General features: G+C 41.3%; 2 protein-coding genes across 3 annotated transcripts in view; one reads left to right on the forward strand and one right to left on the reverse strand.

Annotated features, from left to right (window-relative positions):
- Positions 1 to 2,579: 2,579 nt before the first annotated feature.
- Positions 2,580 to 4,600, forward strand: LOC127809467 (WUSCHEL-related homeobox 6-like). The gene is made up of 4 exons (XM_052348274.1): positions 2,580 to 2,760; positions 3,079 to 3,402; positions 3,504 to 3,565; positions 3,944 to 4,600. The coding sequence occupies exons 1-4, from the start codon at positions 2,580 to 2,582 to the stop codon at positions 4,313 to 4,315; spliced, it is 939 nt and encodes a 312-aa protein (XP_052204234.1). The 3' UTR covers positions 4,316 to 4,600.
- LOC127809468 (phytanoyl-CoA dioxygenase) overlaps positions 3,243 to 18,547 on the reverse strand; it is a 62,479-nt gene continuing 47,174 nt past the window's right edge. Inside the window, exon 10 of one of the 2 annotated variants that reach the window (XM_052348276.1) lies at positions 3,243 to 3,383. The gene's annotated coding sequence lies outside the window, so the exon portion shown is untranslated. Of the gene's footprint in view, positions 3,384 to 18,103; positions 18,295 to 18,547 lie in introns of those variants that run through there. The other variant, XM_052348277.1, reaches the window with a different exon arrangement.

Here is an 18,547-nt window from a genome sequence, read left to right on the forward strand (position 1 = left end):
TAAACACTAATTTTTTAATAAAAAATAAAATTATACTTTAAAAACACAATAATACCCTATATTCTCATATTTAATTATTACACACTACTTTTATAATATTTTTTTTTTTATTTGTGCACACTTCTTTTACGCAACCATCACAGGACAACACAATAATAATACCATATTGAATATGTATAATGATCCAATCTGCCAAGTGGTCTCTAATAATTATCTTTTTAAAAATATGTTTAAAGCTTACAGACCCAATTTCAATTCATGAAGTTGTTCTTAACCTTACCTCTTTTTTAGGTAAATAAAATCCAACCTTACCTTTAAAAAAAAACAAAGAATCCATATGTCAAAGAGAGGTCCAAACTACAATGAATGGCCATTAATTCTGCTACCAGAATGGTATTGCATCCATTTGGAAGCCCATCATCAGACTTGTTCACCCCAACCAACTTTCTAATACTCTTTTGAGTTTCCACGTAATGTGTACGCACGTGTTGTAACTCATATTTAATATTTGAACAGTTACTTGTAATATTTTTAGTGACACTTGTACACTAATATATCATATTTTATGTGACATCAATACATAAATTTATTAAAAGGATCGCAATTAAATGAAAAAAAATAAGATTACCATTATAATTGTTGCATGCTCAGATTACAATTTCCCACTTCTAACTCATAAATCTCGACAACCAATACCATTCATATTACTTTCCAAATATGTAATGCTCTCTCCATCAACATGCATGAGTAATGCTATATGAAAATAATAATTTCTGAACAGCATAATTCCCCTATAGAGTGATGTGATGTGACTCATTTACAAACGCATGCATTAAAAAAAAGAGCAAAAGAACTCACTAAAGTAAATTATCAATACAGAAATCTTTTGTCTTAAAAAGAAATACAGAAAATATCTATTCTCAACTACCAAATTCGGAATCACAAGGACCATGTATTAAAAGCATTGGGCTTAGAGGTTGAAGCCCATGCGCATTAGTATCATTAATATACAGACTTAAAAAGTTTGCTTGCAGATAAGGTTCATGAACTGAAGTCAATAATGTAATTCAATATAGGTGGCCTGGTACATGATACATGATACATGGCTGAAGTAACAAGTTTAAAAAAGCCACAGATATATATGTTTCTGTAGTGTACTTTCAGAGACACAGAGCAAATAATTCAGCGAATTATTGAGCTTTTGGTTAAACTTAAGACCCCACTGTAGAACACTTTGCTGCTGCAAAGTGTCCCTATTGTAATGATGTCTAGAGCCCAAAAGGGGGCATGGGAGTTAATGTTTGAGAATGCCATTGAAATATGCACGAGTGGGGGAGTTATCATCCAAGAATAATGAACAAGCAAAGATGTTAAATGGTCAACAATAATGGGTCCGAAGATGGTTGAAGCTTCCCACCCGGAAAACCCTAATTAAGGACCCTGCGGCCACTATGTTAAAGACAAGCACTTATATTCTTGACTAAAGTGAGAGTCCATTTGTTTACAATTGGTTTTGTATGGGGAAAAACAAAGTGGAGGGAATGAGGATGTCGAAAGGCAAAATACCAATTAATTTTTTACATCAAAAGTAGCCAACCACTGAAAGGCAAGTTAAAATGGATAAAATTGCTATATTTCAACTTTTAACTTGCTTTTCGCATCAAAAGTAACCCCAACAATGAATGATATGCAAGTTAAAACATGAAAAACACATCTCACAAACAATGTATGTTTATTATACCTTATTTTTTTAGTAAGTACAGTGTATTTTTACACATCTCACATACAAATAAAAGTATTTAAGGTCTGAAAACAAGATATAATGAAAACACTTTTTTTTTAAAAAACTGTATTTATATAACATAAGGGGAACCCCTATTTTTTATTATATAGATAAATAGCTCCTGATTTTGGTATTAAAGCTCTATTAAAATGATTTTTTAAAATATCATTACATATTTTACTTAAAAGCTAAAAGGCACGCAACATCACACACCAATTCAACTCAGGACTACATGTGAGAACCACTTAACAAATGAACTACATTCAAATTTTACTTGAAAACAAAATGAAAAACAAAACTATAGATACCAAATATCAGTTATTGAAATGAAATCCTTTTTTCTTTTTTTTTGAAAAAATTATATTATTTTACTTTTACCATGCACGAGCTAATTCTCTAATTTTATATGATTTAAAGTCATTATGTGAGACAAGCTTTTTTTTTAAAAAAAAATTATTGAAAACAGTGGGAAGTGTGAGGGTAGTTGAAGAATCATAAAACAGAGAGGGGGGGGGGGGGGGGGGCAATTTGGAAAGAGTAGAAGGGTGAAGGACACAGTCTAGGGTGATGAATGATAGATGGCGAAGTTTATCAGCTCATTACACTATTCTCATGATTGTCAACTCACATTTATTTCCCTCCTCCCAACAACTCCAAGAGAATTGTAAACCCACCCTCCATCCCCCATACATAGACATACACATGCACATATGTATATATATGGATAATGCTACTAGTTCACTGGCGTGTATATATATATATCACACAGTTAATATTCTAAACCTCTAAAACGCGGATGATGATGGGCTGCTGCAGTGGTGATGGTGCTGAATCAAAGAAGTCAGATGATGGTCATTCACATAATTATAAAAAGTCTATCAATGGCCGGAAACTTCGCCCCCTCATGCCACGGCTTCCCACACACTCCGCCGCGCAGCCCAACCTTTTCACCTCCAACGATCACCATCCTCGTCCTGGTACCAGCTCTACCTCATCTCATCTCCTCTTCATAATCTTTGATGAGTTTTTTTTATAGATTGCATTCGGTTATTACACATGAATGCAAGCGTGGCTTTTGTTATGAATCAGAATGAATCAAGAGTCTTCATTACTTGAAGGGTGTGTACCGGCCGAAGCACACCTAACAGAGTTACTTCAAGTTTCATTTTGATATTTCGCAGCAGCGCTTATAGTTTAGTAGTAAATAATAGCATCGGTGATTAAGATTTCAAGTTTAATCTCAAGGGCCTTAGTTATAATCTCTTGCTTACCCAAAAAAGATGTATATACTGCAGTTACTACCATGAAGAAGAGAAGTAATAAGGCAGATACCAACACAGTGCCATTGGTGAGTGCAAGGTGGTGTCCGACACCGGAGCAGCTCCATGACCTAGAAGAGATGTATTGGAGCGGAATCCGAACGCCGACGGCCGATCAAATCCAGCAAATTGCTGAAAAGCTCCGGCGTTTCGGTAGGATTGAAGGGAAGAATGTGTTCTACTGGTTTCAGAATCACAAGGCCAGAGAGAGGCAGAAGCGCCGGCGGTTACTGGAATCAGTAGCTTCACAACAGCAGCCGCCATGTTATATAGAGTGCAATCTTGAAAGAAATGAAAAAGGTTAATTTGATTTGTAAGATCAGAATCAACCTACGTTGTTTCAGGAAATTATAATGTCAGGCTGATCAATTTGCTTTGCTTTAATTTCTTCATCCCTACAGGTTTTGAGGTTGTACAGGCAAAGAAGAGGGTAACTTCTTCGAATGGCAGTACACTTTCAGAGGTCAGTACATGTGTAATTATATATACATACATACATACATACACACACACACAATAGCTTTATCTTATATTGGAAATGGAAATATCCAAGTGAAAACAAGCGAGTGAGCCACCCCCCCCCCCCCAAAAAAAAAAAAGAGCAAGTACTTGTCCCTACTCTTCAACCCAAAAAATTAGAAGGATGGATAATTGAAGGGGCAAGAAAATGAGGGGGAAAAGTCAAAGATGTGTAAAGCAGAGAAAAGGGGTTGGGTAGCTGCTTGCTTATATAGACTACTTTCTGTTAGGTTGAGTTGTTCTCAGAAGGGGTAGAATTTTATGGGAACCGTGCAAATCATATATCTGATCACAGCTTTTATTATGTTGTTTATATATATAGGAATCTGTATCAAAGGGTAGAGAAGTTCCATCAAAAAGTAGCACAGAGGACTACTACTGGCTTCAATTAAAGGAGAGGGAATTAATGCAGCAAAGAAGCAGCAGCAACAGTAGCACAAAAACCAAGGATTTCTCTTGCCCTTTGTCGGAGACACAAGTAGTCAATGTCACCAACTTTGAGGAGGAGGATGATCAAAGAAGAAGAGAAGCTCAAACGCTTCACCTTTTTCCACTTGATCATGGCAGTAGCAGCGGGATATTTAAAAGTAAAACCACGATCACCAAGAAACCTCCAGTGCCTTTGGCAGCCATGGACGCCGGCTTCAGTACTCCAAGATTACAGTTCTATCAGTTTCTTCCACTGAAGAACTGAAACAATTAGAGCTTGCCCTTTGAGTTTAAACAAGTTATTGATGGTCCATTTCAAGCTCATGATGATTTAGTTTTGTTATTGTTTGGAACCAGTACGATAGTGGCATATAGGGTGAGTGGCGGGGTGGATGAATGTTATCAAAATCACGAGTTTAACTTGGCCAAATAATTTCATTAGCTAAAACAATGGTCACCAATGGTGGAAGGCGAACTTATCTTGAACTATTCTAGGCATTTCTAGGCACATATATGGACATCATCTGCGTGGGAACAAGATTCGTGCATGGAGCTAGTTCCCAAGGAACAAGGTAAAATTTAATATTAAATTTTTTCAAACTAAACCTCGAACTGGACTATTTTCCAAAACATAACTTTGTTCTTCATGTCAAATTGACAACTCCAAAAGGCAAAAACCGCCAACACCCAGTGCAAAAATCGTCATATGCTATTCTGCTAAAAGGCCAAAACTGCATTTGTGGTTTTTGTTTCTTTAGGCAGAAATTAATAACGTATGGGGAATTTGTGGTGTCAGTCTAAATCGAGAGAGAGAGAGAGAGAGAGAAATCGCATTTGGTCCACACTTTGTGCAGGTTTTGCTATAGAAACCTCAAATGGGATTCTACCCAGAAAGGCAGACAAGATTTTTGCCTTCTGGCAATTTTTTTCATTTTAGTTATCAATTTTTTATCTTGACGCAACTAGGATAGGTAAGATAATTAAGATAAGACATGTAAAAAGAAGACAGAAAGTTGATAAATAAAAAAAATAAGAAAAGAGGTAGAGGAAAACGAAAGCAACTTAATAGAAAACTCATAAAAAATGAGCATATAAAATATAATATACTTACAAATGAAATAATATGGACGGAAATGTCTACAAATGTAGAATTCTTATAGATAATCTACTACTCTAGTTAATGAGATTAAAAATTTCTGCTTGGAATTAGAACAGAAGCAGGTTGCTAATCTATCAGCAAAGAGATTGAATTGAAATCAATGTTTGCCCCTTCGATCTCAAATGAATACAACCACCTTCGTTTTCAAGCAAGAAACGGGAAAAGTTTTAGGGCAACCATAGAAACTATTCCGAGAAGAAACCATATATAAATATAATAGTCAATAATTGATGCAAACAAGTAGTCCACCAACATGGTCCATTTCTTATGTACGTACGAGAGGGATAGAGACAGAGAGAGATCACTGTTTGGCAGAAGAGGGGGTAAGGGGTTTGCTTATTTTTTGCTGCCAGGCCAGGCCCGCCCTTTTCATCCTTGACTCGGGGGAACAGCACAAACATTTATTACATATACATTCACTGACATCTCTCTCTCTCTCTCTATATATATATATATGTGTGTGTGCAGAGAGAGAGAGAGAGCGTATTGCAGAGGAACCGACCGGCTAATCTTGCAAACAGAATCTAGAAGGATTTCACACTCACTTTTTCACTGTTGGCACAGCTTCCTACAGCTATCAAATTCTATTTCATGCATTTAGCTCCACGAATGCCGCCCCCCCCCCCCCCCCCCCCCCCTCCCGGCACCACGCCTTCGCCCACTCTCTCTCCCCCTCTGAGCCCCCCCCCCCCCCCCCCCCCTCTCCCGGCACCACGCCTTCGCTCACTCTCTCTCCCCCTCTGAGCCTAAGCAAAAACCTACTTCAACTATTATATATACACATATACATACATATATATGCGCATGCAATGCGTGCAGTTTCTGTAGGTGTGTACTGTCGGAACTCTCTAATATGGGGGTCGCTTAGTTGTGGAAAATAAATCTCCAATTTTATCTTTATTTAGAATTTTTTTTTATAAAATTTTTAATTTTTATTTTCATAAAAAAATTAAAAACACGTGTTCAAATGTTAGAAGTAAAGAAAATAAATTCTAATTTAAAAAATTAAAACATTTCTTCAGAAAATATAGAGAGATTTGAACAACTCGTATAACTTGTGTTAGAAAAGAAAACGAACATGATTTGAGAAAAAATTTGTAAAGAACTGCATTTTTCAAATCTCAAATTAGTAAAGAAAATTTAGAACTCATCTTGAAAAGTTTTCTAAGTTTGGAGAGCCATGTTTTCTAAGTCTCTATTTTTTATTTAATTTTTTTTTTTGTATTTGAGCAAATTCTCTAATTTTTCATTTTTCGTGAAATATTTTTTCTAAAAACTAAGACTGATTACCGTAACTAAACAGCACCTAAATTACTCACATGAATTATAAGCAGAAGAAGCTATATTATTATTGAATATTTCTCTCACGTATACTGAAGATCCTAATCTCCATAAATATGTATTGTAGTCGCTGAAATCCTTTTCTTACAATACTTCAGATTTAAATCCTCTCCTCATTTAGTATGAATTATTACCCTAAATCTGCTAAACATTGGATTAACTATTACTAATTTACCTAAAATAGTTAATATTGAGACTTATGCTTGATTTATCTGTCTATAGTATTGAAAGAAGTTTGAAGAAATATACCATAAGTGAGCATCTATGTATGCTTCACTAATAATGGCTAGCTTACTAATTTTACTTCCTACACTGCATCGTTCACCTTCATTCACCAGCTTTTTGAATGCTAAAACGTCACATCTCCATCACATTATCATTTCAACATTTAAGAAAAAGGTCCCTTTCATGTTTTTTTCCTTTTAACTTTTAGTTTTGGCATGTGGTGAAAAGCCACCATTAAGCATCTTTATCTTATTAGGGAGTTAGACAACCTTGACATGTGTTGTACCCTCTCTCCGGAGGTCTCTTGAGAAGAATCTCTCCAAAAGACGCTATTGAGAGATCTCTCGAGGAGGAGTCACCTCCGACAGAAGAGTCCACTCTTCGAAAGACGCTATTGCCTCGGATGCATCACTTCCGGGGTCCTCTCCGAGAGAAGAATAGTTGACCCACACCAGACCTCTATAAAAGGCAAGACACAACACAATAGCAAGGATCGGAACATCGGGTAACCCATTCATATTCTCTCTAGATTTTCTCTTTCCGAAGCACTTGGATTCCTTTCTGCAGCTATTTCCTTTTTCCTGGGTGCTAACTTGCTCGTCGGAGGGTCTTCACGGGAATTTCTTCCCGCAAGCCTTCTAACTTTCCTTCCTAGTTGCATCCCTTTCGGGAGCCCCTTTGACTTTCCCTGAGAGAAAACCTGCTCTCTCCAAGTCCTTCATAGCGCCTTCCCGAGAGAACCCCCAGCTCTCTCCGGAAGCCGATCAAAGTCTCCCTTACAGCCGTTACAATCAAAGCCTCCGAATGCCAAAGAGCTACCTCATTCCTTGGAAAGACGTCCATCCGCAAGACCGATGATGCCTCCGTAAGGGTCCTTTCCACAATTCCTTTCCGAGAGTTCTCCTTCTCTCCGAAAGAATTCCTTCTCCCTGAGAGGATTTTCTCTCCATAAGGACTACCCTACCAGCCAATCCTTTGGGCATCGAGCGACGGTTTCCCCTACCTTGAAACAAATTATATTGTCGTAGTTTTCGGGCTGCAACAATTGGCGCAGTCTGTGGGAGGAAACTAGCAAAAAGCCAAAATGACAAGGAATGCTCGATCCATCGGCCTAGGAAGTCTGTCACATCCAATGCGGAGGAATACTCGTTCCCGAACAGCGGCTATTGTAGAGGCTAGCCTGGTGCCAACTCCACAGCCAGCACCTATTGGCCCTAGGATCAGGAAGCTCATTCCAGACGTGTACCCCAGTCAAAAAACGATCGAACCAGCGAACATGGGGGCAATCAAATTGCCCAGATGGGTCCTGTAGTCGATGTTGGAGGCCTTGGGCAGTCAGAGCAGGGGGAAATACGCATTACCGATTTGGGTTCCATATTGGCAAGACAAGGGAGGCAAGCCACGCCCCCGCCCTGTGCGATTCTTGGGCCGAATTCTCTTGGAGAGTCATCAGCCCCATGGGGAAGCCCAACCCTATCCTGAAGGGGAGTTTCTGGACGCTCTGGAGTGGCATCCCCCGTGGTACCCCTTGTCAATTATGAAAGACTTCAGAAAAACTATGAAGAATTGAAGTATCAGAATGAGGAGCTACAGAGAAGCAATGAAGATAACGTGAGAAGAATGCAGGAATTGATGCCTAACATATACATTCCCCATATCGGACACAATGAGGTCAGAGGAAGTAGTTCCAAAGGATGAGGCCAGGCCCCGAGGGTAAGACAACTGGGGATGAGAACCGAGATACCAAGGCAAGATGACCGCGTCCCTAGACCGTCAGGACCGCCAAAAGAAAGCAGCAAGCGAGCGAGGAAAGCTCCAATGTATGAAGAGACAGCCGAGAATACCCATTCCAAGGCTCTCTACCTCCCTCCTCTTCAAAAGGAAGAAGAAAAGAGCGAAACGCTAGACACGACAGGCGTTAAGAAGCTTATAGAGGAAGTGTTAGAACAGAAGCAGGTGGCGATGACACCCATAGAGACCTCTAGCAAAGGATTCCCTCTGTCAAAAGAGCTCCAGCAACAGCTTGTCCAATTGGGATTCAAGCTGTCACAACTCCCTGTTTACTTTGGAAAAGAAGACCCTAAGAGGCACCTACAACATTTTGTAGCCGTGGCTGTGCTCCATGGTTGGAACGAGGTGACTAAGTGCCGAGCTTTCCTTCTCTCCTTAGCAGGGCAAGCACAGCGGTGGTTCACAGATTTGCCAGCCGGGCACATACAATCATTTGGGCAGTTGGAGAAGGAATTCTTAGAAGTATTCTCGACCTACGTGCCAAAGAAAAAGAGCACGATGTACCTGATGAGCTTACAGCAAAGACAGGGTGAACAGTTGAAGCAATACATGGAATGATTTCGGGTAGCCACGTAAGAAGTACGGGATCTCCCGATTGGATTGACAGCGTCAGCTTTACTCCACGGGACTATTTATGCACCGCTCAAAAGGTCCCTAGCCTTCTCTGAGCCTAGCTCTATGACCGATTTGTTCGCCCAGGCAGAGCAATATATAGTTCAAAAGGAGATTCTAGAAGCCTGGGTAGCAAAAGGGAGAGGAAGACCGACCGAGAGAATCGGAACCCGATCGGCCAGTGAAAACGCAAAGAAGGGAAGAGCCTACCAAGAACCAGTTTCGAAGTTTCACTCCCCTTAGAAAGCCTAGGGCGGCGATCCTCTCATCCATTGCGCACATGGGGCTATCAACTTCCCTTCTCATTCCAAAGAGCCCCTGGGAAGAAATAAGGAAGCCTTCTGTAAGTTTCATGAGTCCTCAGGCCATGATACAGAGCAGTGCAAGGAGTTACGTAACCAAATTGAACAGTTGATCCAGGATGGGAAACTTGATCGTTTCATATTGGACAAGCCTAAAAGCCAGCAAAACAGGGAGGATGGGCAGAAGAGAGGTAATTAGAGAAGGCCCCCTCGTCCAAGGGATCACTCCCGAGACAGGGGAGATAATCGGCAGCGCTGGGAAAGAGAAAGAGAAGGGAGTTCCTTGAGAGAACAAACGAGACCAAGCACCGGATCAGCGGACAATGAGCCCACCATGGATAAAATTAATATAATCTTAGAGGGAAAGAACATAGCAGGAGATTCTAATGCGGCATAAAAAACCTACGTGCGTCAGGCGCTACATGTGGACTCAGTGGCGAAAGTACTAGAGGACGAGGATCCCATTATTTTCACGCCTGGAGACCAAGGGGACGTGCTATTACCCCATGATGACCCCCTAGTGATCTTTGCAGTTATCGCAAAACATCCGGTGGAACGCTGTTACTATTTTGCCTAATGTAATTGGGTGCTGGAATTATGGGAGAAATCAGGAAGAAATAAGAGATGATTTGGCAGCAGTTAGTTAACAGGACATAAATGTAACTAATTGTATTTTCTAAGGATAGTTTTGACTTTTATGAGTTAGTTATTCTTCCTTTAGTAGTTCCGCCTCTCTATTCTATAAATAGAAGTGGGCGGAGGTCAGTCTGATCATCGAAATTGTTATATCTTTCATTCCTTGTGTTCGAATACAGTGAGAGACGACAGAAAGAGCTGTGCAATTATAGTTCTTGTTGTCTTCGTTAGAGTACTGTATTTGAGAGGCGAGGTGTGGTGAAAGAGGGGTGTTCTTGTACTGGTTTCTCATACGTTTCTAGTGGATTGGTTGCTTCTTGGATTGCTGGATGTAGCGCCATGTAAATGACTTGAACCAGGGTATATCATGTGTGCTGCAATCTGGTTTGGTAACGTTTTCTTTACATTTAATTCTATTGTATTGTTTTCATTTCAATCTTGAATGTTGTTTGAGTTTCAGTAAGGTTCTTGAGTGATTCTTGAGAGATTATAGTTCTCGATTTCAACAATTTGATATCAGAGCTTTAGGTCATTTAATCAAGAAGATTTTAAGAATGAAAATATATAGAGATAGGAAGAATAAAACTCTTCAGCTATCCCAGAAAGTCTATTTACAAAAAATTATGAGAAAATTTCATATGTTAGATGCAAAAGTACTAAATATACCATTTGCTCAACATTTTAAACTTTCTCATGCCCAATCTCCAACAGATGAAAAGAACCTATCAGAGATGAAGAGAATTCCCTACTCTAACGCTGTTGGCAGCATTATGTATGCAATGGTGTGTTCTAGGCCTGATTTAGCCCATGCCATGAGTGTGATAAGTAGATTTATGGCAAATCCAGGGAAAGAACATTGGGCAGCAGTTAAATGGGTATTTAGATATCTAAAGGGGTCAATTGACAAGGTTTTGATTTATGGTGGAGCTGATGACTTTGAAAAACCAAACATTATAGGATATTTTGATGCAGATTATGCTTCAAATTTAGATAGGAGAAGATCTACAACTGGGTATGTATTTCAATTGTGAAAGTCTATAATTAGCTGGAAATCTAACCTTCAATCAGTTGTAGCACTATCAACAACAGAATCTGAGTACATAGCTGTAACATAGGCTGTTAAAGAGTCTTTGTGGTTGAAAGGTTTGGTTAGCGAACTCCTAGGATATGATGTGAGGATTATTTTAAATTGTGATAGTTAAAGTGCCATTTATTTGGCCAAAAATCAGTGTCATCATGAAAGAACAAAACACATTGACATTAGATATCATTTTATAAGAGAAGTCCTTGAGAGGAAGGAGGTAGAGCTTATAAAAGTTGTTGGAAGTGAAAATGCTGCAAATATTTTCACTAAGGCAGTCCTAATGTCCAAGTTACTTCATTGTTTAATGTTGTTAAAGTTTGATGTGTTTTCAGGTTATTCAAGAAGTGAGCAGAGCTAGAAGGTTGAAGTTCCAGAATTATTTAGAGCAAAATGGTGGAGATTTGTTACTGTTTTGCCTAATGTAATTGGGTGCTGGAATTATGGGAGAAATCAAGAAGAAATAAGAGATGATTTGGCAGCAGTTAGTTAATAGGACATAAATGTAACTAATTGTATTTTCTAAGGGTAGTTTTGACTTTTATGAGTTAGTTATTCTTCCTTTAGTAGTTCCGCCTCTCTATTCTATAAATAGAAGTGGGTGGAGGTCAGTCTGATCATCGAAACTGTTATATCTTTCATTCCTTGTATTCGGATACAGTGAGAGGCGAGAGAAAGAGCTATGCAATTATAGTTTTTGTTGTCTTCGTTAGAGTATTGTATTCGAGAGGCGAGGTGTGGTGAAAAGGGGGTGTTCTTGTACTGGTTTCTCATACGTTTCTAGTGGATTGGTTGCTTCTTGGATTGCTGGATGTAGTGCCATGTAAATGGCATGAACCAGGGTATATCATGTGTGCTGCAATCTGGTTTGGTTTTCGTTACATTTAATTCTGTTGTATTGTTTTCATTTCAGTCTTGAATGTTGTTTGAGTTTCGGTAAGGTTCTTGAGTGATTCTCGAGAGATTATAGTTCTCGGTTTCAACAAACGCATTTTGGTGGATAATGGAAGTTCCGTAAATTTGCTGTATTGGAATGGTTTCGAAAAAATACACATCGCGCATGATCGATTAAGGATAGTTGCATCGCCATTGTACAGCTTTACAGGAGAAACAGTTTCAGTAGTGGGGGCGATCCAGCTTCCTATCACTCTAGGGAGCTACCCACAAGTGGTCATTAGACAAGTAAGCTTTATGGTGGTCAAAACCTTCTCCCTCGCCTACAATGTGATTTTAGGGCGGTCTCTACTGAATGCCATGAGGGCGGTCATTTCACCCGGATATCTCTTGATGAAATTTCCCACACCTCAGGGTACGGGCCAAGTAAGAGGTAACAGAAGCAGGCTAGGGTATGCTATGTTAGCTCAACCAAGAGTAAAAAGAGAAAAGAGAAATCGACAGCAGAAAAGACCCTCAACAAAGAATCCCTTGAAGATAACAAACCCTAGCCAGTTGAAACACTTGAGGCAATCCCTTTGCATCCCGGCAATAACAGTAAGCAGGTGCACGTAGGTCCAGTACCCCAGAGAAAGAAGAAGTCATCAAATGCTTCGGTCTTACGTAGACGTATTCGCTTGGACTCTGGCCGACATGCCTGGGATAAGCCTAGCAATCATATCTCATCAACTAAACATACACCCGGAAGCCCGGCCAGTTAAGTAGAAAAAGAGGCATATTGCCCTAGAGAGGTTGAGGCACCTGGAAGAAGAAGTGGATAAACTCTTAGAGGCAGGATTCATTAAGGAGGTCTAGTACCTCGAGTGGTTAGCGAACATTGTGATGGTGCTGAAAGCCAATGGAAAGTGGAAGATGTGCATCGATTTCACTAATCTCAATAAAGCCTGTCCGAAGGACTCTTACCCGCTCCCTAGAATAGACAAGCTAGTGGATGATACTTTCGGGTACGCGGTGTTAGGCTTCTTGGACGTGTTTTCTAGATACCACCAAATCAATATGCATTCACCCGACACAGAAAAAACAACATTCATCACAGAAAATGGGACATATTGTTACCGAGTAATGCCTTTTGGCCTGAAGAACGCTGGGGCCACATATCAGAGAATGGTCAATAAAGTATTTAAAGATTTGTTGGGGGAAGTGATGGAGGCTTACGTGGATGACATGATAGTGAAAAGTAAGAAGGGTGAATCACACGCCCAACAGCTAGAAAAGGTCTTGGTTGTCTTCTGGGAGAATAACATGCGTTTAAACCCAAACAAGTGTGCTTTTGAGGTGAAGTCCAAAAAATTCTTGGGATACATGATTACTCACAGGGGAATAGAGCCCAACCCAGAAAAGGTGCAAGCGATAATGGACATGTAGCCCCCTGCATCAGTACAAGAGATCCGAGGTTGACGGGTTGGCTGACAGCCCTAAGTAGGTTCCTCTCGAAATATGTCGAGCGCAGCCTCCCCTTTTTCAAAGCCTTAAGAGGAGGAAAAAACTTTCAGTGGACAACTGACTGCGAAAAGGCCTTTCAAGAGTTAAAAGAGTACCTGAAAGAGATTCCCCTACTAACTCGGCCGAAAATGGGAGATAGGCTATGCTTATAGTTGGGGGTCGGCCTATACGCTGTGAGCACAATTCTTATCAAGAAAAAGGAGCAGGTGGACAACCCAATTTACTATGTGAGCAAAGTGCTGCAAGGAGCTGAGACTCGATATCCTTACACTGAAAAAGTCGCCCTGGCACTGATAACAACAGCGAGGAAACTGAGACCTTACTTTCAATCCCAAGTCGTGACAGTGTTAATAGATCAACCGTTAAGGCAAAACCTGCAAAAGCTTGAGTGCTCAGAGAGGTTAACCAAGTGGGCAATTGAGCTCAGTGAGTACGATCTCAACTTCGAGCCCAGGAGGGCAATAAAGGGGCAGGCGTTAGCAGATTTCATAGTGGAATGCACCCACGGCAGAAGAAATTCAAAAGAAAGAGTAGATGTTATTTGTGGATGGAGTGTCCAATACCAAAGGGAGTGGAGCAGGAGTAGTACTAATCTTGCCTAAAAAAGAAGTGTTGGAGTACTCCCTACGCTTCACTTTTCCCAATTCTAATAACGTGGTCGAATATGAAGTGCTACTAGCAGGAATGAAGCTGGCTGAAAAATTGGAGGTGAGCGATCTAGTGGCCCACAACGACTCTCAACTTGTGGTACAATAGTTTCAGGGTACCTATTAAGTGAGAGAGCCAATGCTGGCCCAATATTTGCAGAAAATGAAAGAGTTGGCACACAAATTCAGCCGCTTTGAACTAATTCAAGTCAACAGATCGCTCAATCAGCATGCTGATGCGTTATCCAAATTAGCCTCGGCATGAGATACCCCAGGACGATTGATTCACATGTAAGTCTTGAAGCGACCCAGTGTAGATGAAAAGGAAAGAGAGGTAAACTGTGTTGATACAGCTGGAGACTAGAGGACGCCCATACTGAAGTACTTGCTTAATCAAGAACTTCTCGCAGCACCCTCCGAGGCTAAAAGACTGGTGACTAACACGGCCCACTTTATAGTTATCGGTTGTGAATTGTACAAGAGAGGGTATTTTGCACCACTGTTAAAATGTTTAGGCCCCTAGAAGCGGAGCAAGCACTGGATGAAGTGCATGAAAGAGATTGTGGAGAGCACCTTGGGGGGCGAGCTTTGGTTGGGAAGATCCTGCGAGCCGATTTCTTTTGGCCAACCCTGAGGCAGGACGTAGCTCAAAAAGTTTGGACGTGTGATAGGTGCCAAAGGCATGCGCCTCTGGTGATCCACCCTCCGTCGGCAATGCAGCCGATATTTCATCCATTGTCGTTCATGCAATGGGGATTAGATATTGTGGGCCCATTCCCAATGGCGTCGGCACAAAGGAAATTTATGTTAGTGGCTACTGATTACTTTACGAAGTGGATTGAGGCAAAGCCCCTGGCAACCATAACCGAGAAGAAGGTAGAGGGAGTGGTGTGGAAAGACATAATCTGTCGATTCGGCGTCCCTCGAATTCTCAACACTGACCACGGAACACAATTCGACTCTGAAGCTTTCAGGACCTTCTGCTAAAAGTGGGGAATCAGTCTGAGAATGTCATCTGTGGCATACCCCCAAGCCAACGGGGCAAGCAATTAAACCATCTTGCATGGGCTGAAGACCCGACTAGAGAAGGCGAAAGGCAAATGGGCCGATGAATTACCCATCATTTTATGGGCCTACCGCACAACCAGTCGCATACCTACAAGGGAAACACCGTTCAACTTGGTGTATGGCACAGACACTCTCATCCCAGTGGAGGTAGACCTCACCTTGCCACGAGTTATGGCTTTTGATGAAGAAGGGAATACCGATCGCCTGAAGGAAAACTTGGACCTAGTCAACGAGCTGAGGGAGAATGCAACAAACAGCTTACCAAAGAAGGATTTCCCACTACTACAATGAAAGAGTTCATCCCAGGACATTCCAAGAAGGGGACTTGGTGCTTAGAAAAACAGCTATCACAAACGGTCTCAGGGAAGAAGGAAAGTTTAGGCCAAATTGGGCAGGACCGTACAAAATTGTGAAGATGCTGGGACCAAATACAAGTGTGCTAGAAACATTATAAGGCAAAGTGCTAGGTAAGACATGGAAAACCGCGCATCTCAAAAGATACCTTCCAGCTGCACCGGTTACAGTAAACATCAGGAGGGGTAACTAACAAGGTGATAAAGAGTCATATGCCGCAAGAAATGTTCCCTAATCGTGTCATGGATCAGGATCCTTTTTCCTATTTGAAGTTCCATATATATTGTAATTTCCCTTTTTTGTTGAATAAAAGAAAACACCCCTTGTACTTCTGTGGAAGTGGGCAGTGTTACTGACTTATCCCCGTAAATTCTTTCATACGTTACATGTATTCATATGCATAGTTTTCATAAAATTTGATGTAGGAATTGAGGTGGAGAATAAATTATAATGAGTCACAGCCCTGACAAGGGTAGCAGCAGCAAAATGGAAAAAGCAATGGAAAGCTTACGCCCTAGGGGGTCCAGTTTTATAGGTGGCGTTCTAGCGCCAAGACCAAAGAAAATCATCAATAAGACCCAAGGTGAGACCTTGCGATCCTTATGATCCGCGCTAAAACGAAGGGCGTGAATTCCCTCTAGCCAAAGTTCGGCACACGATGAGGTAGAAAAAAAAAAATACCCTTATAGTAAGCAACTCATGCCCATTACAAAATAAGCAGATTGCCATATGAACGATGTGTGAAGAAGGAAAAGCTGATGCTATAAATCAAACACATGAAGAAATAAAGGGTTAAGGGGGAAAGCGTGCACGCCCCAAGAGCCACCTATGTTTGAAACAAATGGGTTCAACACAAGAATACGAAAACTAATGATCAAAATACATCTTGAGCCCGCAAAAAGAAAAGGGTACAAAAGAGTCCTATGCTAATCTTGGTCAGGGGGATCGTCTGCCCTCCTTGAGCCCTGTCCTTGGAACTAGCATGGCGGAATCTGGTTGGTTGTGTCCACCTCCAAGCCTTGCTCGATGAAATGGATAGTATCGGCCAGGGTGGTGGTAACGTTAGCAACAGCAGAACATGCATGAACCTCACCCTTCTCGGGGTCTGGGACAAAAGGACTCCAAGGGCCCAATAGATTGCTTAGGTCGTCTTCCAGCGCTCGCTGCACGCTCTCGTCGGGCCCCAGATCATTCGGCTCGTACTTCCGCCAGTCCAAAGGGGGGACAGTAGTCATGGCGACGTCAAAAACCATGTCTTCAAAAGACTCATGCGGTCGAGTTGCCTCTAGAAAAGTACGACCGTGATAGAAGCTGAATTTCGAATAGTAGGAGGCATACTCGTCCTTCCGACGAAAGCAATCCGTAAAAAGACGATAATCGCGGACTGCTTTCTTCACGGCCTCTTCTATGTCCCTTTGGCAGTTGCCCATTGCCTCCTCTTTCTCTATTTTCGTTCTGGCTCTTTCGGAGAGAGTATTTTCTCTTAAGAGTAAACACACTGATCTTAGAGAGAGTTGTCGTCGTGGACAACTTCCTTCGGAGAGAGAATCGCAGAGAGCAAAAGAAGTGTGGCTAAAGAAGCACGCTAGCGGGAAATTGGTATGGCAGCGACCTATTTATAAGCGAATCCTCGGGAATACAATTCGGCATGTCTCTCGGAGGGATATCTTTTTGGGAAAAATGAAGACTCTGCTTTTGCCTAAACTTAAAAGCAGAGACTGGGGGGCATTTGTTGTACCCTCTCTCTGGGGGTCTCTCGGGAAGGATCTCTCTAAAAGACGCTATTGAGAGATCTCTTGGGGAGGAGTCAGCTCCGACAGAAGAGTCCTCTCTCCGAAAGACGTTATTGCCTCGGATGCATCACTTTCGGGGAGGAGTCCTCTCCGAGAGAAAAATAGTTAGACCCATACCAAACCTCTATAAAAGGCAAGACACAACACAATAGCAAGGATTGGAATATCAGGTAACCCATTCATATTCTCTCTAGATTTTCTCTTTCCGAAGCACTTGGATTCCTTTTCGCAGTTATTTCCTTTTTCCCGGTGCTAACTTGCTCGTCGGAGGGTCTTCGCGAGAATTTCTTCCCGCAAGCCTTCTAACTTTCCTTCTTGGTTGCAGCCTTTCCAAAAGCCCATTCGACTTTCCCTAAGAGAAAACCTGCTCTCTCCGAGTCCTTCATAGCGCCTTCCCGAGAGAACCCCCAGCTCTCTCCGGAAGTCAATCAGAGTCTCCCTGACAGCCGTTATAGTCAACACCTCTGAATGCCAAAGAGCTGCCTCATTCCTTGGAAAGACGTCCATCCGCAAGACCGATTGTAACACCTCCTCGATTCAAGTATCACAAGTAGGTATACACCTAATCGCCCAAGAGGTGTTAGGAAACCCTAAGCAGTGAAAACCATGGATCGAACCTACCAGAAACTTTGAAAGGGTTTCCCATAGAAGCATAACGAGTATAAGCCTTTCATTACGATAGAGTTTAAGTTTAACATAAGAAAAAGAAGTATAATCTCCGAATTATTACAACACTTCTGAATAAGATTACATAAAACAACACAAAAGTATTAAACGTCCATAGTTTATTTTCCGTTTGCCTCGCTCTCCTCCTTAGTTCCTGAACTACCAAAGATACCTGGAACGCAGAACGTTCCAAGGGCATTAACCCAAGTTAGATCACATGAATCTAAGTGGGATGGTTTTAAGAAAGAAATAAATCATGTATGAAATGCAAGTATGCAAAATGGAACCCCCTTTGTGGAATCCATGCCAAGATGTTGCAATCACCCTCGCACACGCCATGCTCACCTCAAACACACATATGTGACTCTAAGAGCCACTCATGGCGGCCACTAGCTTGCCACAAACAACCACATGCCATGAAGTGA

Source organism: Diospyros lotus, chromosome 9, assembly GCF_014633365.1.
Source record: "Diospyros lotus cultivar Yz01 chromosome 9, ASM1463336v1, whole genome shotgun sequence".
Classification (NCBI taxonomy): domain Eukaryota; kingdom Viridiplantae; phylum Streptophyta; class Magnoliopsida; order Ericales; family Ebenaceae; genus Diospyros; species Diospyros lotus.

What these genes read in the sequence shown, in the direction of transcription:
- LOC127809467 (XM_052348274.1), top strand. Translation starts at nt 2,580, where the DNA reads ATGATGATGGGCTGCTGCAGTGGTGATGGTGCTGAATCAAAGAAGTCA. An exon ending in CGATCACCATCCTCGTCCTG is followed by an intron (nt 2,761 to 3,078) that starts GTACCAGCTCTA and finishes TATATACTGCAG; the next exon opens with TTACTACCATGAAGAAGAGA. An exon ending in ATGGCAGTACACTTTCAGAG is followed by an intron (nt 3,566 to 3,943) that starts GTCAGTACATGT and finishes TTATATATATAG; the next exon opens with GAATCTGTATCAAAGGGTAG.